We start from the raw sequence: 23,501 nt of genomic DNA on the forward strand, positions 1-23,501 counted from the left end.
AAAGTAGAGGTAGCCATAGTAAAACTGAGCACAGAATTAGAATGACTGATTGTCTGTACTGTAGGTGTGTATTACCTGGCATTCTCAGTAGCTGTACGGTTGCTGCCTGTACCCTTGCTCTTAGTATCAAAACAGATACACACTTAAGAAAAGCCTACCCTTACCCTACAAAATAACATACCTACCATAAGCATCACTTTTCAAAAATACCTTTGGATGACAGATTGATAACCACAGGTCTTTGAGTGACATCAACCTTCATTTATTTTCTGTTAATTAGGGTACTAATATTACTCAAACACACGTTATTAAATCAACCAACAGGACTTGGCACTTCAATAACTATACCTTTTTCGATTTGTTCCCTCCCATGGTTGACCACCTTAAGTTGAAAATGTTACTGGAACGTTACATTCAGAGAACAATGGTAGTAGGTAACATGTCATAATGCATGATGTCAGTTATTCCAGGGTGGAACGTTCTAAATGATCCACATGTTCTGAATGGATTTCTATAATAAGTTAGCAGAGGTCTTAAATGATACGGCTACGGAACACACGGCTAGCATTAATGGGATGTTTAAAATCGACTTGTGTGTTTGATCTCCACCGATTATTGTATACCATTAATAAAATATATATATATATATATATATATATATATATATATATATATATATATATATATATATATATATATATATAAACATTACACTACATACAGTTCCATGCCTCAATCCAAAAGTCATATCAGGAAGGAATTACAATGTATTATGGCTAACATCTTGTGGCCAGAACAGGACACAACAGTTAACCATACATCATTGTGAAATAAAATGGCTCTCATAAATACACTGAAGAGTTCATTTATTAACCCATTGAAATCATTTATGATTTACCCATTCCCAGGATAAATAAGAAAATGCTTTAACAGGAATCTACAAACATATTTTCCACAAGTCAACAATGACACTGTCGGAATACTCTTAAGAGAATACTCTTCAGTAAAAGATGCAAGTCAACAATGACACTGTCGGAATACTCTTAAGAGAATACTCTTCAGTAAAAGATGCAAGTCAACAATGACACTGTCGGAATACTCTGAAGAGAATACTCTTCAGTAAAAGATGCAGGTCTTCTCGTACCCTATCTTACATTTGGTGGCAGCTGTGGGATGAACGTTAATGTCCAGGTGGAACGATAAGAGGGGAAGGTGAACATTCTATAAGGAAAGGCACTCCTGGTGGGGTTGACATAAGTCCACATAATCACAGGCACATAGAAAGTTAAACATGACAAGCAGGTGGACTCATTTTGTAATCAACATGTTTATTGGTTTGAAATAAAATGGACTGGCGGCTAGCTACAATGGTAGAACTAAGCAAGAAGCGTGGCGGATTGACAATCAGTGAAAAAGATCCAAAGAAAGTAACTGGAATTTTACTCCCCTTACATTTTTGAGGGATTTTAAGTCCACTGTGAATTGCTAAGGATCTGGCTATGACCCATCAAAAATAGAATCCTTTTGACAGCATTAGGTTTTGAAAGTTGAAATGTAAAAGGGAAAAATAATGAAAAGGTCCAGAATCATGGAGCAGGTCAGTCAGCGTACAAAGTTGACTATGAATGAGTGACGGTCTAGCAGTTGAAAGGGAAGCCTGGTGTAAAGGTCTGGGCCATATTCAGTACAGACTTAGAGCAGTTCTAAGGCCTGTTCCTGAAACGCCCCTCCCTGTGTGTCGTGGTTCAGTTAATTAATGACTTATGGAATTCTAAAAAGACCTGATGATTGAATGCATATATGGATTTCACCAAGCAAGGGCCACAAAATTGCAACAACAAATGAATGACATATCCAAAAATCATCCAATCATAAAACTGAAGACACGGGGCCCCCCCACAAATCACAAAACATACATAAGGGAGGGACCAATAAATGTGACAAAAAAGGGCTCCCCCGAAAAAAAGAAAGAAATTCACATATTGCATTTCAAATAACAACAAGGGTTATATTCTTACGACAACACAAAATAATAAAACATTTGGTTTAGCAGCCAAAATCACAGGACAAGTCTCACTCTGTTTCAGTTCAAAAGGTTTGAAGGGCAAGTCACTCGCACCAAAATATTAAGCTACACACAGTTACACATACTCTAAGTATGCCCCACAGTGGATAGTATAAGGGAAATGCAGAGCAACTTCAAATCAGAATTGTGACAATCATGTACCCAAAGACAGAGCTATTCTGCACAGTGTTGAAGTGTTCGGTTTTCACAGGTGCCCCAATATCAAAATAACCTGAACACCATCTTGTTGGCCACAAGGCTGATGTCCTTTTCACAACATTGTCACCAATAAAGCACCATAAGAGATGGATGACATGAGATTGTAAAATGTCTGGACCAATGAACAGTGCAGTTTCTATCAAGAAATTTAAATGTTTTTTCAAGAACCCTCATATTAAAATCTGAACCTTCCACTGCTTTTTTCCACTTTTCATTATTCCCTTTCTAAAATCAGGTTTAACCTGGGATATCAGGTAGGTGAAATTAATTAGGTGCAATTAATAGAACTGAAAACCAGCAGTACTCCAGACCTCCAGGGTAGGAGTGAATGCCCCTTCCATAGAACATAGTCCCCTTCCTAGTCATCTTCCAGACCTGAAAGTATTGCGCTTCATCAAACATGTCACTGGTTAATACCAACATTGTCACAGAAACATTCAGGAATGTTTTTCTTGCTTTTAAAACATTTAATTTTGGGGTAGTTGTTGAAATATAGATTTCCCTTCACTATTTACACATTGGAATTGACCTATATGGACAGTGATATATTGTAATGGTTCTGATAGAAGACATATGATAATGCATATGCATAAGCATGGAGACAATTGAAAGGGAACAGTTTGGAGATTATGGAATCATTTTTAGACCAACGCTGAGGACAACAGTTCACCTGACATCCAAACATTACACTGCTGATTTTATGTGCATTTTACATTTAGTGTACTTTTCTTCGCATTTGTTAATACCAAAATCTGAAAATACTCTGGATACAACCAGTAAGGGAGAGATGGGGGCAACTTCTGAACTTGAGCACCGCACACGACAAGAAAGGCTGTCAGTCAAAACCCATACAGCGCTGTGACACGCAGAGCCAGAGCTCTGACGTCATTTATAGCATGTTACTGTAGAGCCACTGCGTTCCAATTTAGACTTATCAGTGCCCAAATCTGCCATTTTCAACCCATAAATGGGTTTGAGTGTAAAGGGTTAAGACAGGGGTTTGCAAAGTGGTTTTTGTTTCCTTGTGCTTCTGTAAATAGATGTGACATTCAATCAAAATCGGGAATTCGGTGTCATTGAAGGTGCATTATTTGGTCACCTACCATGTACAGGTAACATGCAACATGTTATATAGCGTTAAAACGATAGTTGTCGCTAGAAAAACTTGCTAATGATCTAGGCAAAGTTAAATATCTTAAAAGTGCAACACACCATGAGTAAGAAAATACATTGCCTGTTTCAAAGTCAGGCCGAGGAAAGGGAAAGAAAAGCAAGTACAATTACTATTATGTATACACCTTAAAGCCAAGAACACATCTTTTTATAAAGCACAACGACATAGCAAAAAGCTATCAAGTCTAACACCAACGACCCTCATAACTAAAAACCTATTCAAAAACTGGATTTTTATGTCAAATGGAAATTTATTATGAATGTTTACTAGATTTCCCCAAATTTGTTTTGTTTTTGTATTCATTTGCTTATGTTTAGATTCTTGTTAAAGAAACCGTATGTGTACTCTCTAAACTGTAATGCATTTGACACCTAGCAGCCAGACATCATAATTGGGCAACAAACAAAAAAAATTATACATCCGAAACACATTTCCTCTTGAGCCTTGAATTTCTCATCATTATTGGTTTGACTTGACAATTTCAATTCTGGGATATACAATATCCCCAACTGGCAAGTAAGTTTTTTTTGCCTTTCAATATATATCTATCGATATATAGCAAGTACAATTTCTATATAGGTCTTAACACTTTCCAGTTACTTAAACAGCAGAAAACTAGCATTCAAAGATTAGCTAATTACTGTATGTTGACGCCCCAAATTCCACAGAGAAGAACCAAGGGTTCTTGGTCATCCTCGGAGGCTTGATGTTAAGCACTGTCCATCACAGGCTGAGAAGAAAGCACGGAGAAAATGTTACATCGCATCAGTAATGTCATTTTTTTTTATAATGTTGGATATGAACCAAACACCACCAACTACTCAAAGTTAGGTGGATTAGGTGCGAGTTTCTCGAAAGCCTCGTTGCCAGTGCAGTAGTATATACAGTATCTATTGATGAACAATTCCGCGTAGAACAGCAAAGTGCTTCATTTGTTCAATTTCGTTAGTTCAAGCACAGAAGATTGTCCACAGAAATAACAGGCCACATTAGCTAGAAGGCTTTTGGGAAACTCACCCTGGACCAGGCCCTGATGTATGACCAAATTAATAGATCTCCTCTGAACAGGAGATCGATGTAAAACATAGTGAAAAAAGGTCGTTTCATATCTAACTCAACGGTCAAAAGACAAGCTTCCCTCACCTTCTCTGATGTTAGTTGGCCCTCGGTCGGTGGTTTTGATTCACCCGGCGCAGAAGACAGCTCAGTGGGTTTATGCCCTGCCTTGTCATTAAGCTTCAGCTCAGTGTCAGACTTCTTACTATCCACCGTCGAGTCACCTTTGCCCTCTGTGTCCTTAGGTCGTTTAGGAGAGCTCTTCAGAGAGAGAGAAAGACGCATCACCCTTATTCAAGTGACATGTTTCCCCAAGTGGCAAGAAAAAGCATGTGAACCCTTTGGAAATATCTGGATTTCTGCATAAAATGGTCATAAAATTTGATCGGATCTTCATCTAGGTCACAACAATAGACAAACAGTCTGCTTAAACTAACAACACACAAACAATTATGTTTTCAAGTCTTTGTTGAACCCCCCGGGTAAACATTCACAGTGCAAGGTGTAAAAGTAAATGAAACCTTGGATTTAATAACTAGTTGACCCTCCTTTGGCAGCAATAACCTCAACCAAACCTTCTCTGTAGTGGAATTTTGGACCATTCCTCTTTACAAAACTGTTTCAGTTCAGCAATATTCTTGGGATATCTGGTGTGAACTGCTCTCGAGGTCATGCCACAGCATCTCAGTCAAGGTGAGGTCAGGTCTCTGACTGGGCCACTCCAGAAGGTGTATTTTCTTCTGTTGAAGCCATTCTGTTGTTGATTGACTTCTGTGTTTTGGGTCGTTGTCCTGTTGCATCACCCAACTTCTGTTGAACTTCAATTGGCGGACAGATAGCCTTACATTCTCCTGCAAAATGTCTTGATAAATTGAGAATTCATTATTCCGTCGAAGATAGCAAGCTGTCCAGGGCCTGAGGCAGCAAAGCAGCTCCAAACCATGATGCTCCCTCCACCATACTTTACAGTTGGGAGGAGGTTTTGATGTTGGTGTGCTGTGCCTTTTTTCTCCACACAGTGTTGTGTGTTCCCTCCAAACAATTCAACTGTAGTTTCATCTGTAGACAGAATATTTTGCCAGTAGCACTGTGGAACATCCAGGTGCACTTTTGCAAACTTCAGACGTGCAGCAATGTTTTTTTTTGGACAGAAGTGGCTTCTTCCGTGGTGTCCTCCCATGAACACCATTCTTGTTTAGTGTTTTATGCATCTGCGCTGTGCTCTTGCAGTAATCTTTGCAGGGCAGACACTCCTAGGTAGAGTAGCAGCAGTGCTGAACTTTCTCCATTTATAGACCATTTGTCTTACCATGGTCTGATGAACATCAAGGTTTTTAGAGATACTTTTGTAACCCTTTTCAGCTTTATGCAAGTCAACAATTCTTCATCTTAGGTCTTCTGAGATCTATTTTGTTCGAGGCATAGTTCACATCAGGCAATGCTTCTTGTGAATAGCAAAATAATGTTGAGTGTTTTTTAAATGGCAAGGCAGCTCTAACCAACATCTCCAATCTCACCTCATTGATTGGACTCCAGGTTAGCTGACTCCAATTACCTTTTGGAGAAGTCATTAGCCAAGGGGTTCACATTCATTTTGTAGGTTGGGAAAAGTATGTTTAAATTATGTATTCAATGTAGACAAGAAAAATACAATAATTTGTGTGTTATTAGTTTAAGCACAACGTTTTGTCTATTGTTGTAACGTTGATGAAGATCAGATCAAATTTTATGACCAATTTATGCAGAAATCCAGGTAATTCCAAAGGGTTCACATAGTTTGTCTTGCCACTCACTGTACATGATTGCTTATTTGTTCGTTTTTTTTTTTTTTACATTTATTTTTTACTGTTTTAAATAAACAAAAAAACTTTAAAATGCCATGCATTGATAGTTTCATTATGACAAGCAAAGTGACCCACACCTGCCACTCGTCTATTGAATAGTCAGTAGTACTTTGTTAGAACACCTTGAAATACATTTCACAAGGGATTAGTTAATAGCTTATTCATCATTACTCCCACATTTGTTAATGTTAACAAGCTAGTTATTCACACATGTATGAACAACTTTAAAAAGTAATAATGATCCATATCATTTATAAAAGATGTTTAATTGTAGGTTCATAAACCATTTACTAATCATTTATACTTTATAAAATAATATATAATGCTTTATATATAATGCTTTGAGTGAACAGTGTAATTTATCACAAAAATAACTTCATTGGTAGACATTCCAGCCGTATCCGATTCTACTTAAGGTCTCAAAATAGCCTAGAACATATCAATGGTAAAAGAATAAGCACACAACACAGGATGTTGAAGGAAATGTAAAGCATATTGTTTGTAAACGAAGAAGTGTTGTAATGCAAATGTTTTGCTAATGTCAACCTTGCAAACCCAAACTAATCATAAATCAGGGAGATGTAACCTACACATGACAGCTGGCCGGATCGGCCCGTTTTCCTCTAGTGGATTTTCATTCCTTCATTACAGCTGATATGTGACTGAAGAAGAAATGTTACATGTATGATTTGCAGGTGGAAATGTTACATGTATAACCTTTAAGCGCAGACTATTTTCACACTTTGGTTTTGGTATATCACTGGCAAGAAAAAGGTAATACCGTGGGGCAAAAAAGTATTTAGTCAGCCACCAATTGTGCAAGTTCTCCCACTTAAAAAGATGAGGCCTGTAATTTTCATCATAGGTAAACTTCAACTATGACAGACAAAATGAGAAAAAAAATCCAGAAAAATCACATTGTAGGATTTTTAATTAATTTATTTGCAAATTATGGTGGAAAATAAGTATTTGGTCAATAACAAAAGTTTCTCAATACTTTGTTATATACCCTTTGTTGGCAATGACAGAGGTCAAACATTTTCTGTAAGTCTTCACAAGGTTCTCACACACTGTTGCTGGTATTTTGGCCCATTCCTCCATGCAGATCTCCTCTAGAGCAGTGATGTTTTGGGGCTGTTGCTGGGCAACACGGACTTTCAACTCCAAAGATTTTCTATGGGGTTGAGATCTGGAGACTGGCTAGGCCACTCCAGGACCTTGAAATGCTTCTTACGAAGCCACTCCTTCGTGTCATGTCCTCATTGTCATGCTGAAAGACCCAGACACGTTTCATCTTCAATGCCCTTGCTGATGGAAGGAGGTTTTCACTCAAAATCTCACGATACATGGCCCCATTCATTCTTTCCTTTACACGGATCGGATCAGCCGTCCTGGTCCCTTTGCAGAAAAACAGCCCCAAAGCATGATGTTTCCACCCCCATGCTTCACAGTAGGTATGGTGTTCTTTGGATGCAACTCAGCATTCTTTGTCCTCCAAACACAACGAGTTGAGTTTTTACCAAAAAGTTATATTTTGGTTTCATCTGACCATATGACATTCTCCCAATCTTCTTCTGGATCATCCAAATGCTCTCTAGTAAACTTCAGACTGGCCTGGACATGTACTGGCTTAAGCAGGGGGACACGTCTGGCACTGCAGGATTTGTCCCTGGCGGCGTAGTGTGTTACTGATGGTAGGCTTTGTTACTTTGGTCCCAGCTCTCTACAGGTCATTCACTAGGTCCCCCCGTGTGATTCTGGGATTTTTGCTCACCATTCTTGTGATCATTTTGACCCCACGGGGTGAGATCTTGCGTGGAGCCCCAGATCGAGGGAGCTTATCAGTGGTCTTGTATTTCTTCCATTTCCTAATAATTGCTCCCACAGTTGATTTCTTCAAACCAAGCTGCTTACCTATTGCAGATTCAGTCTTCCCAAATTACAGGCCTCTCATCTTTTTAAGTGGGAGAACTTGCACAATTGGTGGCTGACTAAATACTTTTTTGCCCCACTGTAATTCCGTTTTCGGACGAAAATGTTACTTGACCAGCATAGAGTGCGTCTGAAGTTACACATCACACTATTACAACAGTGTGACTGTTTGAATGAAATTATAAATAGATTCCCTTAAACATCCTCTGTAGTGTGTGATTGTTTAACCAATGATATGTTCAAGGCCATTCTAGCATAAAATATGCACTACATATTCTGCTGTTCTTTCCACCACGTTTCACGATGCTCCTCACCTCCACTTCGTTCAAAAAAGAAACAGATTCCCTTACTGCAGATTCAGTCTAAGGAGCATCAGGTACTGCTGAATGTTATACCAATGGCATGTACATTATTTTATGAGAATGTGCACTGTTCACTCAAGACATTATGAATAATTATTACATACTTAAAAAGGTTGTTTATAAATGTGAGAATAACTAGCTTACTAACATTTACGCGTGGGAGTAATTATTAATTAATTATGAATAAACTATTTACTTATCGTTATTATAAAGTGCTGCAGAATATTCCTGCAGAATATTCCTGTGGAACATGTAACTCCGTTTAAAGCAGAAAATGGTAACGTCACATTGCCTGTGAGGCAGTTCTTCTGCGATACCGGCCATCAATGTTTCCAAACATTTTTTGGGCACTGAGCAAATTTCAGGTCTTTATGAGCAGAATCTTGAACACTGTGAGCATTCTGTGCAACTTACAGCACGCTTTTACTGTGAACACTGAGGCTGTGCCCACTTTCAGTTACAGTTTTAGAAAATGTCCAAGTAGACAACTGAAGCTATTTGGAGCCTATTAGGACATTCACAGTTGCCTATCAACTAAAACAATGGATCAAATGCATTGCATAACATTTTCAGATGAAAATAGCTATTGATTGAGGCCTTTATTCCACTAGACTTTTTAAAAACATTATGCAGGGCTTAACATTAACCTTAGGTTTTTTTATTTGTCTGAAAGCTCAAGTCACTTATCAGAAAACAGAAAAACTTGTCTGTAAACAGTGAACACCATGGGCAAAATATGTGACTGGAAATTGTGTTGTATTGTGACGAATGAAGGAAGAAACTACTTTACAAAATAAAAGTAGCATTATTGGTACCATACAGAGAATTGTAAAAAATATTGTCTTCTTTGTATATTCAAGCCCGTCTCAAAATACACTACTGCCCATTTGAGACAAAAACAAAGGTCTTAACCTGACGTGCTTTTGAAAGATGGCAAGAAATGCGTCGCGGCGGTTTAAGGCACTGTGTCTCAGTGCAAGAGGCGTCACTACAGTCCCTGGTTCAATTCCAGGCTGTATCACATCTGGCTGTGATTGGGAGTACCATAGGGCAGCACACAATTGGCCTAGCGTCGTCTGGGGTTGGCCGTCATTGTAAATAAGAATTTGTACCGACTTGCCTAGTTAAATAAAGGTTAATAAATTAACAGCGTTTATTAGCTATAACCTGCCTAATAACTTGCTAACTATTAAAGAATATGAAAACATTCTCACACACGGCACTGCTCTTTGATCTCAAAAGCGCTTCTATTCCAACAGTGGGTGATTCCTGATGGGCAGGCCCCAGGTGGTAAGTGTATGCAACAACACATCTGCCACGCTGATCTTCAACACGGGGGCCCATCAGGGGTGCATGCTTAGTCCCCTCCTGTACTCCCTATTCACCCACGACTGCTGTGCCAAGCACGACTCCAACACCATCATTAAGTTTGCTGACAACAACAGTGGTAGGCCTGCCTGACCACTAACAACGATGAGTCAGCCTATAAGGAGGAGGTCAGAGACCAGCAGTGTGGTGCCAGGAGAACAACCTCTGCCTCAACGTAATCAAGACAAAGGAGCTGATCATGGACTACAGGAAAAGGAGGGCCGAACACGCCCCCATTCACATCGACATTACTGTAGTGGAGAGGGTCAAGAGTTTCAAGTTCCTTGGCGTCCATATCACCAACAAACTATTATGGTCAAAACACACCAAGACAGTCATGAAGAGGGCACGACAACACCTTTTCCCCTTCAGGAGACTGAAAAGATTTGTCATGGGCCCAGAGATCCTCAAACATTTCTACAGCTGCACCCTTGAGAGCATGCTGACCGGTTGCATCACTGCCTGGTATGACAACTGCTCGGCATCTGACCATAAGACGCTACAGAGGGTAGTGCGTACGGCCCAGTACATCACTGGGGCCAAGATTCCTGCCATCCAGGACCTATATACTAGGCAGTATCAGAGGAAAGACCAAAAAATGGTCAAAGACTCCAGTCATCCAAGTCATAGACTGTTCTCTCCGCTACCGCACGGCAAGCGGTACCGGAGCGCCAAGTCTAGGTCCGAAAGGCAACTTAACAGCTTCTACCCCCAAGCCATAAGACTGCTGAACAATTAATCAAAATGGCCACCTGGACTGTTTACGTCGACACCCCTTGCCCCTTTGTTTTTACACTGATGCTACTTGTGGTTTATTATCTATGCAGTCACTTTACCCCTATTTACATGTACAAATTACACCGACTAACCTGTACCCTTGCAGATGGACTCAGTACCGGTAGCAGATGTATATAGCTTCTGTTATTTTATTGTGTTACTTTTTATTTTTTAAATTACTTTAGCTTATAAGGTAAATGTTTTCTTTATTATATTTCTTGAACTGCACTGTTGGTTAAGGACTCGTAAGTAAGCATTTTACGGTAAGCTGTTGTATTCGGCGTATGTGCCAAATACAATTTGATTTTGAAACTGCTTGTGCCGGCCAATGCAATAGAATGCTATTCTGATGCGCTCTGTCTATGACACAATCACTGACAATCTTGCCAAGTTGGGTTTGATGCATTGAAAAATAATGATATGTTCATTTGATCATAATTCCCACACTACTGTAGAAGGAAACGTTGATCCGTTTCAGGAAAGAATGTAAACTAACGGGGAAACTAAAGGTCAGTAAAGTTACATTTCATGCAACAGGATCTCTGCGCAGGCTGGCATTTCTTCTCCACTGCAGACCTGAAGGAGCTGCGCAGCTTAGAGGGAACATTGTCATAAATTACTACCTACAATAGTGGCTATATAGCCAATTGACTTCTTAGTAAATGCTCAGCCATTTGAATGCCCAATCAATTGAAATTGGCAAAATATAAACAAATACAGTAGCGATATAGGGTATGGTTTTACTTGTTAAGACTGACTAGACATGTGAATGTTTGACACTTACCTCGCTGGAACCCCCAGCTTTCCTCTTGGCCACTCCCTTGTCATTCTTCTCATCGATGACGAGGGTCCCTTCGTCCTCGTCACTGCTTCCTTCTGCATCCCCCTTTTGTGCCCCTCCTGCCTCCACCGCCCCCTCTGCTGGAGTCTCCTTCTTTGCTGGCTGGGGGAGAAAGAACAGAATTAAGGATGGGAAACGTGGTGAACTACTCCCAATGCACACCTGTATTTGCTGAGGTTGAGTATAGGTAAATGTGTATTTGGGACTACTTCATCATCAATGATGAAAAGTACTAGGGTTTTTGTGTTCCCAGAATAGCAAAGAAAAACATTGGGTGGTGTGCGTCTTAATATCTGCTAAAATCATATACCATCATGTGTCACACAGGAACAAAGGCTCAAGCATGTCAGCAGGCACACAAACAGACACGTCCCTTTCCGTCTCTAAGCACACACCTCATAGCCTGCGGGTTCGTGTATCACTGTAGGGTTGTTCTCAATTTCCCAGAGACCCTCGCTGAAGCCTTTCCTCTTGGTGGGCTTGCCAAACTTCTCCTTGCCCTCCTCATAAGGGAACAGGTCCTTGGGACCCAGGAATGCCCTGAGAGGGTGAAGGTTATAAAGTTCAAAGGTTGACGCATGCAGCCACCTACAGAGCTTCAAAATACTGTTCTATGGAACTACCAGGTAAACGACTAATGTGTCATTCCAAATGAAACACCTAGTGCACTCATGGAGGTCTGGAGAGAATTTGATAGGTGTAAGGAACGATATGGTGGTAGCTTCAACTTGTTCTCCGATAGGTATAAGTAATACGGAGAAAATACAGACTAGCCTATTAAAGCCTCTCATATCGCGACTATTGTATAGAAGGTAGGGGCTAGGGATTCATTTGGAATTAGGCAAGACTATGTGATAGGATTCATTGCATCAAAATTATTTACTTACGTCTCATGTGTCCCAAAGAAGAACACTTGGTACTTGTTGGAGGGGGACTTGACCACTCCTTCGGGTAACTCGTTAATCTGCGGAAGAAGGAAGCAATGAGTGTAATTGTTAGGGAGGGCTTCAAACTAAATAACTAGGGGCAAAAGTGCAAAGATGGTGATTTATGAATTTCAGGAGCTACCGCAAACAATACAAGTTCATATAAAATATTTTGTTTGGCTACTGAAACAAAGAAAAAGGCAGACCAGCGTAAACTAAAAAGGCCAGAGCTGCTTTAAGAATTAGGTAATTAAAAAATGTACTTCATACACTCACTTGAGAGGCCAGGTTTCAAGTGCTTTAATGACTGACACACACACACACTTTCATTTTCTCAGTCAAATATACACACATAGCGTAAATGACTGACATTCAGAGTTCTGTCAAAATGGTGTCTCTCCCCCCAAGGCAAATATTGGGCACTGGACACAGTGGCAAATCAATGAGTCTCTTCACCGACCCCCTTCACCCAATTTGAGCTGAACAACAAAACAGATAGCCCTGTGTGTATATGTATGACATAGTTTAGGGAATAGTAAAGAATTGTTGTTTTGTGTCCTGTGAATGTATTATGAATGTGAATGGGATCATGCACAAATGTATTGATAACCCAACGCTTGTTTGTGTAGTGAGTGTATACTTTTCTGAGGGCTCATTTGACACATTCTTTGGTGTAGTTGAACACAGAAATAGAATTCCAAATTCTAAGAATTAACATTTCAGAAGTAGGCCTAACTAATTTAGGCCTACTTCTGAAATGTTAATTCTTAGAATTTGGAATTCTATTTCTGTGTTCAACTACACCAAATAATTATCTCTAATTACATTACAATTACATGCGATGTATCCACAGGCACACTCAAGATACATTTCTTATGAGCACATGATACAATAGCCCTGTTGTAATCTAAGGAGGAAAAGAGATGACGCCATTATGTCAAACATGTAGGGACAAATATGTCTATTAAGCAAACCAGATCACACTTTTTTATTTATTTTCACAAATAGCCAGGGAAACAATCCAACATAATTTACAAACGAAGCAGATCAGAGGCATTAGGGACGACCATGGATGTTCTCTTGATAGTGTGTGAATTGGACCATTTTCCTGTACTTCTAAGCATGTAACGAGTACTTTTGGGTGTCAGGGAAAATGTATGGAGTGAAAAGTACAGTAGCGCAGTGTCTAAGGCAATGCATCTCAGTGCAAGAGTGTGCAAAACTGTCAGCAAGGCAACGAGTGGCTACTTTGAAGAATCTAAAATATCAAATATATTTTGATTTGTTTAACACTTTGGTCACTACATGATTCCATGTGTTATTCTACAATGTAGAAAAATAGTCCAAATAAAGAAAAACTGTTGAATGAGGTGTGTCCAAAATTGAGGTACTGTCTGTGTGTGTGAGATATATATATACAAATTTTAAAAATAAACAAATGGCAATTCTTAATGAAAATACATGACCTACTTTCCACTAATTTGCAATGGAGTCTAAGCTAAAACACCCGTACACCATTTACATTACCTTACAATAGGCTCATGCATTGCTGCCAGACAATCAAATGCCAACCGCTGCCACCAAATACCATATATACATATATATACACCATATATACATATTTATATATATATGTGGATAACACTTCAAATTAGTGTATTCAACCACACCCGTTCGCGACAGGTGTATAAAATTGATTACACAGTCATGCAATCTCCATAGACGAACATTGGGCTTACTGAAAAGCTCAGTGACTTTCAACATGGCACCGTCATAGGATGCCACTTTTCCAACAAGTCAGTTCGTCAAATTCCTGCCCTGCTTGACCTGCCTGTCAACTGTAAGTGGTGTTCTTGTTTAGTGGAAGGGTCTAGGAGCAACAATGGCTCAGCCACGAAGTGGTAGGCCACACAAGCTGACAGAATGGGACCGGCGAGTGCAGAAGCGTGTAGCACGTATAACTAGTCTGTCCTCGGTTGCAACACTCACTACAGAGTTCCAAACAGCCTCTGGAAGCAACGTCAGCACAAGAACTGTTCGTCGGGAGCTTCATGAAAACGGGTTTCCATGGCCGAGCAGCCGCACACAAGCCAAAGACCAACATGCACAATGCCGAGCGTTTGCTGGATTGGTGTAAAGCTCACCGCCATTGGACTCTGGAAACACTTTTTCTGGAGTGATGAATCACGCTTCACCATCTGGCAGTCCGACAGACAAATCTGGGTTTGGCTGTTGCCAGGAGAAAGCTACCTTCCCCAATGCATAGTACCAACTGTAAAATTTGGTGGAGGAGGAATAATGGTCTGGGGCTGTTTTGCATGATTCGGCTAGGCCTTTTAGTTCCAGTGAAGGGAAATCTTAATGCTACAGCATAAAATGATATTCTAGACGATTCTGTGCTTCCAACTTCGTGGCAACAGTTTGGCATTCTGTATTTTATTAGGATCCCCATTAGCTGTTGCAAAAGCATGAAAACACAGAACATAAATAGACAAGAACAGAACAGTTTGGGGAAGACCCTTTCCTGTTTCAGCATGACAATACCCCTGTGCACAAATAGAGGTCCATGCAGAAATGGTTTGTCGATGATCGGTGTGGAAGAACTTGGCTGACCTGCAGAGCCCTGACCTAACCCCCATCAAACACCTTTGGGATTCATTTGAACGCTGACTGCCAGCCAGGTTTAATCACCAAACATCAGTGCCCGACCTCACTAATGCTCTTGTGGCTGAATGGAAGCAAGTCCCCAAAGCAATGTTCCAACATCTAGTGGAAAGACTACCCAGAAGAGTGTAGGCTGCTATAGCAGCAAAGGGCGGGACCAACTTCATATTAATGCCCATGATTTAACAATGTTCGACGGGCAGGTGTCCACATACTTTTGGTAATGTTTATTATCCATTCGGAATTCCCACACCAGCAAACTCCGTTACAATGTTTCAAAGTATCCATTTCGCGACTCGACTAGTAGCAACTTTGTATCACAATCACATTTAAAATAATACTGGTTGGACTTGGAATAGTCTAACATCTTAGAAGTCGAGGGGTAACTGACATTAAATGTACTCCAGCCTATTTGTTACAAGTTGAATATATGATATGTTTGTTTACTTGAAGCCAGGATCTATCGGACAGCCTATACTAGGCCTCGTATCAATGATTAAATTAAACAGCATCTCTGCGAAATGAATAGTACTCAGGACGGCATTTGCTAGGTCAATGTAAAAGTCTGTTTACTGCTACAATTTAGATTTCCCAAAATGAAACACCAAATGTACAACAACAAAAAACATGTCACTAGCCTATTTCACAGCGCGTAGTCATACGCAAATAAACTTTGCAAAGACCAGGGGTAGGCCTCAATGAACTGATCTAGCAGATAGGCCCATATACATGTGGGATAGAAACAAGAAGACGTAGGCCTACTATTAGCGTTTGGTTAAGAAGTAAAAGTCTGAAGTTGCTTACCCTCGCGGGCCAATGTGGATAACCCTTCATTTTCGCAAACACGAGATCCCCAGGCTTATATTCTTTTTGCCTATTCGACCTCGGCATGGCTTCTCAGTGGATGAATAAGATTTTTTTTATAAATATATATATATAAAAATGGACAATGTCGGTTTACTGTTGCAAGAACAACGAAATATAGCAACCTAGAGGGTTGCACTTGTTAGGTTAGGAGCTCCAACTTTCGGTTGCTTTAGGTTTTCGCGTCAAAATTCAGCCACGCGTAGAAAATTGGAAAGTGGACGCAATCGAATTGGTAACTTTGCGCGGTCTAGTGCTTTGCAGAGTGTGGTTACAAGCTGCACCTATCAATTGTAATTTTCGTATGTTTTATAAAAAATCCCGTTATTCCTGCCGTCCTAATCCTCTGTATATAGAGACTTGTTTTTGTTTGAAATTGGAACCGCTTCCCTCTTCCGAGCAGACTCATTATCTGAAATTGACTAGTATGGGCTAGGCTTGAAACCGAGGTTGCAAAGATATTGGAATTCTGCAAGATTACATAACCTCCAAGGATTTTAAGCAAAATAAACCTACCAAAACACCAACAAAATCCTTATTTTGTATTTGATTTGCTTTACCTCAGATTAAAATTGTCCATAATATTCTACTGATACAATATCATTGATGTATCTGAATAGCCTATCTAGGGAGATCCAATTCAATTTTCTCCACTATTGTGTCAATCCAAAAGGGGTACTGTATTGGCTTTATTTTCTTTCACACCTTCCTTTGTAGCATGGTTCCAGAAACCATATGGTGAATGAATGTGTAACCCCACAATTCAGCTTGGTGCAGCTCTGCTGGCTAGTAGTGTGAAAAGGGTTGGGTAGTACACAAGTTTCAAACTGACAATTAACTCTGAAATGTCCAACTGAACTTTTTTTATTTTAAATGTAACCTTTATTTAACTAGGCAAGTCAGTTAAGAACAAATTCTTATTTACAATGACCTGCCTACCTGGGAACTGTTGTTCAGGGGCAGAACAACAGATGTTGACCTTGTCAGCTCAGGGATTTGACCCAGCAACCTTTCGGTTACTGGCCCAACACTCTAACCACTAGGTTACCTGCCGCCCCAATGTTATGTCCCAGGGTTGCTCCTGGTATTTTCAATTTAAGACAAAGTGTGGGAATATTGAAAACTCCAAAGAACCTGTACAAATCTGTGTAAAAATGATTGACATTATTGGATATACCAAGTAAATGTAGTTTTAGCAGTACTTTCACAGGGTTCATTAGTGAGCACTGTCCAGGAGAATTGCTGAATTTCCGTCAAGGGTGGAAGAAATTTGATCTTGTAACAACATATTTTTATGCCCTTAGGGAAGACACACCACAAACACCCTTACATCAGAACACTCATATGAGAGCACTTGACAAGGAGTCCTACCCCCATTGCAACTGGGGTAGTACATCTTGGAACTTAACATAATCTTTGTAACTATGCCTCTTTTAAGACATTATGCATCAAATAAAGATAGACTCTATTTGGAATACCTTGGAGCAGTGAGACTCATCACTCTTTACATTCACCAGAACACAAAAGTGGTGTGACCATCAGTCGGCTGAAAGAGTCCAGTCTTCCTGTTAGATATTAGTAAAAATCCAAGACCAACCAAAATATGTCCAACTAAACCAAACCCGTTGGATGTGATGCCAGACTAACCATAGTGCCTTAGTCTCACCTATACACTTTTGACACTTCATTGTATAGCATCTCAAGTATCTTGTATGACAGGTTCTGAGCAGCACAGACAAAGGTTGCAGAAAAACCTGTCAGCAGGTTTGGGTCCATCCACACTTATGCCTAAGGATAGCTTCCTGGGTATTCCAAACAAGGCATCTGCAGCTACAATTTGAGTCCCATTTGCCTAAAATAAATTACTCCCACCTGTCAAATCCATATGGTTGTATACTTGCTGTATACCCGAGGACATAGAGAGGTTCTGCTGACATCTGAGGAGGCTGGTGGAATCCAACTACTAGTTTTGAGTACATGCCCAGTGGAAAAAACTTGGTTGAAAGGACGTCTGTATGACGTCGTTTTATGACATCTTATTTTGGTGTCAAACTGGTTGAAAAATTATGTTTTTTAAACCCACCAGAAAATAACGTATTTTTCTGACCACCATATGACCAGTTGGTCATAATTGTGACTATCTGACCAGCTGGTCATAATTCTGACCACTATAATATGTGATATATTATGTAGCCTACTGGTCATAGTTAAGACCCCATCATAGACCCCATTATTACCTAAGCTGCTAGTCGGAAGTCCTTGTATGACTCATTTGTGAAGTTCCTGTAAGATCGAATTTCTCCTCCAAATAAAGTACAGGAAATGAAAACCACAAATGTTGTTGTTGGGTATTCATGGATCAGTATTTCAACCCAAACACGGTGTGCTGAGTAAAGACAGTAAAAGTTGCTAAAATACACTCACTTTGGATCAACATGATAGCAACATTAGATTTGTAAAAAAGAAAAAAGAAATAAACAAAAAAAACTAGAAATCCCATGTGGCAGTCTGTGAATGAACTGTCCTGTCTAAGAGAAACATAGCATTGCATTCGCACTTCATTTAGCAATATCTGTTATGATTATGCAGAATAGTGCAGAAAAGCAGGTGCTCTATGGTCAATTGAAAGCTCATTGGATACAGTACATACCTCCCACAATTCCAAATGAAGAACAATGTTTCTACCATTGCGAAACCTAAGGATGCCAGTGCCACAGTCTCTACAACACCAGATCTCACCGCCTCCCTCCTGTGACACTCCACAACTGACACAGCATGCTGTGTCTAGTGGAGTTGAAGCTCAACAGCTGGGATGTGAAGCAGCAACTCCTGCAGGGTCCTCCAGTGTCCTCTGTATCAGTCTCTTGGTCTTGGTCTTAGTCTTTGTATATTTAAAGGGTTAATTTCCCTGAAAGGTTTAAAGGATGTCCATGTACTTGAAAGATACCATGTACCAATAGCTTGTTTTTTGCCAGATCACCATAACAATGGTAGATTTGTACCTGCTGGACCTAATACACAATAGGTACCTACTGTTCTCATTCAATAGGGAGATTTGTTTTTAGGGTTAGTGTTTGGAATTTTTTAAAACATTTTTATGGTTAGGCCCATCAGGTGCGTGTTCAGCATAGGGCTGAAATCTATCTACATGTCAGAGTCCAATCTAATTGTTTTGTATCCTTTGACAATACCAACAATTATTGAAATTGACCCTTTTTTTGGTTTGATATGACTTTTATGAATATTTGTACCATAGGATATTGATCTATGGGGCGAATAACATTTTCCATGTCAAAGTCAAGGTGCACAGAAAAGGTGGATTTGCAGAGTCTGATGGTGTGTTCAGTAAAGTTGATGGATGTGAGTGGAAGACTGTGACATTGGAAAATGGAGCAAATGGGAGATGTATTTTGGGAGACCCAATTGCTTTCGCGCAAATGGTGGAGGATGCATTGGAAAAGGTGGAGTAAACCAGTGTTACCAGGAGTGGTATGTGGTTGATTTATTGTGTATCGGAAGAACAAAAGGAACCGGTAAAAGGTGTCATCTCTGGCATCTCGGTGGAAATTGAGGCTCCATGTCATAAACACCACATACCAGGAGCAGTGGAGGAACGTAGGAAACGTATGGTGAATGGACAGAAGAAGGGAAGTCTATATGTTATTGATATTTGATGAAGAGTTTCTCCCCACACATGTATAGCTGGGGTATATGAGATACGCAGTGAGAGGTTTGTGAACAAGCCGTTGCAATGTCGTAATTGTAAAAGGTTTGGGCATTTGTCAAATGTGTGTAGAAAGGAATAAATATGTTACTGAAAACGCAGTCAAATCAAATAAAATTTGATTTGTCACGTGCTTTGTAAACAACATGTGTAGACTAACAGTGAAACGCTAATTTGCGGCCCTTCCCAACAATGCAGAGAGAAAGAAAATAGAAAAATAATAGAAAAGTAAAACACATAATAAAATAAATAATAAATACACAAACATGGCTATATACACGGGGTGCCAGTACCGAGTTGATGTGCAAGGGTACGAGGTAATTGAGGTAGATACTCCATATATACAAAAGTATGTGGACACCCCTTCAAATTAGTGGATTCGGCTATTTCAGCCACACCCGTTGCTGACAGGTGTATAAAATCAAGCACAAAGCCATGCAATCTCCATAGACACACATTGGCAGTAGAATGACCTTACTGAAAAGCTCAGTGACTTTCAATGTGGCACCATCATAGGATGCCACCTTTCCAACAAGTCAGTTGTCAAATGTATGCCTGCCCCAGTCAACTCTAAGTGCCGTTATTGTGAAGTGGAAACATCTAGGCGCAACAACGGCTCATTCCGCGAAGTGGTAGGCCACACAAGCTCACAGAATGGGACCTCCGAGTGCTGAAGTTGTAGCGCGTAAAAATCATCTGTCCTTGGTTGCAACAATCACTACCGAGTTCCAAACTGCATATGGAACCAACGTCAGCACAATAACTGTTATTTGGTAACTTCATGAAATGGGTTTCCATGGCCGAGCAGCCGCACACAAGCCTAAGATCACCATGCACAATGCCAAGCGTCAGCTGGAGTTATGTAAAGCTCGCTGCCATTGGACTCTGGAGCAGTGGAAACGTGTTTTCTGGAGTGATGAATCACGTATCACCATCTGACAGTCCGACAGAGGAATCTGGGTTTGGCGGATGCCAGGAGAACGCTACCTGCCGAATGCATAGTGCCAACTGTAAAGTTTGGTGGATGAGGAATAATGGTCTGAGGCTGTTTTTCATGGGTTGGGCTAGGCCCCTTCGTTCCAGTGAAGGGAAATCTTAACGCTACTTACATTATAGACGATTGTGTTCTTTCAACTTTGTGTCAACAGTTTTGGGAAAGCCCTTTCCTGTTTCAGTATGACAATGCCCTTGTGCACAAAGCGAGGTCCATTCAGAAATGGTTTGTCGATGATCGGTGTGGAAGAACTTGACTGGCCTGCACAGAACCCTTACTTCAACCCCATTGAACACCTTTGGGATGAATTGGAACACCGACTACGAGCCAGGCTTTGTCGCCCAACATCAGTGCCCGACCTCAATAATGTTCTTGTGACTGAATGGAAGCAAGTCCCCGCAGCAGTGTTCCAACATCTAGTGGAAAGCCTTCCCAGAAGAGTGGCTGTTATAGCAGCAAAGGGAGGACCAACTCCATATTAATGCCCATGATTTTGGGTTGAGATGGTCGACAAGCAGGTGTCCACATACTTTTGGTAATGTAATGTATGTACATATAACTAGGAGTAAGTGACGGATAGTAAACATTAGCAGCAGCGTATGTGAGGAGTCAAATAGGGTCAATGCAGATAGTTAAATAGTTAACCAAATAGCTACCCAGACTAACTATTTAGCAGTCTTATGTCTTGGGGGTAGAAGCTGTTCAGGGTCCTGTTGGTTCCAGATTTGATGCATTGGTACCGATTGCCGTGCGGTAGCAGAAAGAACAGTCTATGACGTTGGTGGGTGGAGTCTGACAATTTTTACGGCCTTCCTCTGACACCTCCTGGTATACAGGTCCTGGATGGCAAGGAGCTCAGCCTCAGTGATGTACTGGGCCATACTCACTACCCTCTGTAGCGCTATGTGGTCGGATGCCAAGAAGTTGCTATACCAAGCGGTAATTTCCAATAGTCCACGATCGGCTCCTTTGTCTTGCTGACGTTGAGGAAGAGGTTGTTGTCCAAGCACCACACTGCCAGGGATATGACTCCTCCCTTAATATTGACTCATCATCGTCAGTGATCAGACCTACCACCATCATGTTGTTGGCAAACTTAATGATGGCGTTGGAGTTGTGCGTAGCCACGCAGTCGTAGGTGAACAGGTAGTACAGGAGGGGACTAAGCATGCCCCCTTGAGGGGCCCCGTGTTGAGGGTCAGCGTGGCAGATGCGTACTTGCCTAACATCACCACCTGGGGGTGGCCCATCAGGAATACCAGGATCATGTTTCAAAGGGAGGTGTTCAGTCCCAGGGTCCTTATCTTAGTGATGAGCTTGGAGAGCACTATGGTTTTAAAAGCTGAGCTACACTCAGTGGATACACAGTGCTGCAATTGTGTAAGAGTGAAAGAGGTTGAAGTAGCAATCTGTCCAGCCGGTCTCCTATGCAGAGGCATTGGAAATTGCAGAAGGAGCAAGTGGAAATTAGGAAGAAATGTCAATAGACATCTTGAAGCCTGGAAAAAAATGTTTATTAGTTGAAGGATCCTGAAATTCTGATAGTAAAGAAGGTGGATTTTGTTGCGTTTAATTGCGCATGTGACAAATTATACATGCCAAACAAACAAGAAATCAAAGAAACTGGATATAATTGTGAATGTGGCTAAAAGGTTTTTGGATCTCCAGCAGTGGTGGGAAAAGTACTCAATTCTCATACTTAAGTAAAGGTAAAGATATCTTAATAGAAAATGACTCAAGTAAAAATCACCCAGTGAAATACTACTTGAGTAAAAGTCTAAAAGTATTTGGTTTAAAATATACACTCCTGTTCAAAAGTTTGGGGTCAGTTAAAAATGTTCTTGTTTTTGAAAGAAAGGCACATTTTTTGTCTGATAAAATAACATCAAATTGATCAGAAATACAGTGTAGACCTTGTTAATGTTGTAAATGACTATTGTAGCTGGAAACGGCTGATTTTAATGGAAATATCTGCATGGGCTTACAGAGGCCCATTATCAGCAACCATCACTCCTGTGTTCCAATGGCATGTTGTGTTAGCTAATCCAAGTTTATCATTTTAAAAGGCTAATTGATCAAAAGAAAACCATTTTTGTAATTATGTTAGCACAGCTGAAAACTGTTGTTTTGATTAAAGAAGCAATAAACTTGTCCTTCTTTAGACTAGTTGAGCATCTGGAGCATCAGCATTTGTGGGTTCGATTACAGGCTCAAAATGGACAGAAACAAAGAAGTTTCTTCTGAAACTCATCAGTCTATTCTTGTTCTGAGAAATTAAGGCTATTCCTTGCGAGAAATTGCCAAGAAACTAAAGATCTCGTACAACACTGTGTACTTCTCCCTTCACAGAACAGAGCAAACTGGGTCTAAACAAAATAGAAAGAGGAGTGGGAGGCCTCGGTGCACAATTGAACAAGTACATTAGAGTGTCTAGTTTGAGAAACAGATGTCTCACAAGTCCTCAACTGGCAGCTTCATTAAATAGTACCCGCAAAACACCAGTCTCAACATCAACAGTGAAGAGGCAACTCCGGGATGTTGGCCTTCTAGGCAGAGTTGTAAAGAAAAAGCCAAATCTCAGACTCTTTTTATTGGCCAGTCTGAGATTTGTCTTTTTCTTTGCAACTCTGCTTAGAAGGCCAGCATGCCGGTACTATTTAATTAAGCTGTCAGTATATGGCAGCATGCACC

The 23,501-nt window shown here is 40.4% G+C and overlaps 1 protein-coding gene across 1 annotated transcript; it reads right to left on the minus strand.

Annotated features, from left to right (window-relative positions):
- Nucleotides 1-1,303: 1,303 nt before the first annotated feature.
- LOC110488233 (hepatoma-derived growth factor) lies at nt 1,304-16,523 on the minus strand. The gene is made up of 6 exons (XM_021560375.2): nt 16,033-16,523; nt 12,526-12,602; nt 12,034-12,178; nt 11,582-11,740; nt 4,602-4,775; nt 1,304-4,188 (listed from the first exon to the last, which is right to left on the minus strand). Exons 1-6 carry the CDS (start codon nt 16,117-16,119, stop codon nt 4,168-4,170), a joined length of 663 nt encoding a protein of 220 aa, XP_021416050.1. The 5' UTR covers nt 16,120-16,523; the 3' UTR covers nt 1,304-4,167.
- Nucleotides 16,524-23,501: the final 6,978 nt, after the last annotated feature.

Source organism: Oncorhynchus mykiss, chromosome 32, assembly GCF_013265735.2.
Source record: "Oncorhynchus mykiss isolate Arlee chromosome 32, USDA_OmykA_1.1, whole genome shotgun sequence".
In the NCBI taxonomy this organism is placed as follows: Eukaryota; Metazoa; Chordata; class Actinopteri; order Salmoniformes; family Salmonidae; genus Oncorhynchus; species Oncorhynchus mykiss.

What these genes read in the sequence shown, in the direction of transcription:
- LOC110488233 (XM_021560375.2), bottom strand. Translation starts at nt 16,119, where the DNA reads ATGCCGAGGTCGAATAGGCAAAAAGAATATAAGCCTGGGGATCTCGTG. An exon ending in ATCCACATTGGCCCGCGAGG is followed by an intron (nt 12,603 to 16,032) that starts GTAAGCAACTTC and finishes CTTCTTCCGCAG; the next exon opens with ATTAACGAGTTACCCGAAGG. An exon ending in AAGCTGGGGGTTCCAGCGAG is followed by an intron (nt 4,776 to 11,581) that starts GTAAGTGTCAAA and finishes CTCTCTCTGAAG; the next exon opens with AGCTCTCCTAAACGACCTAA.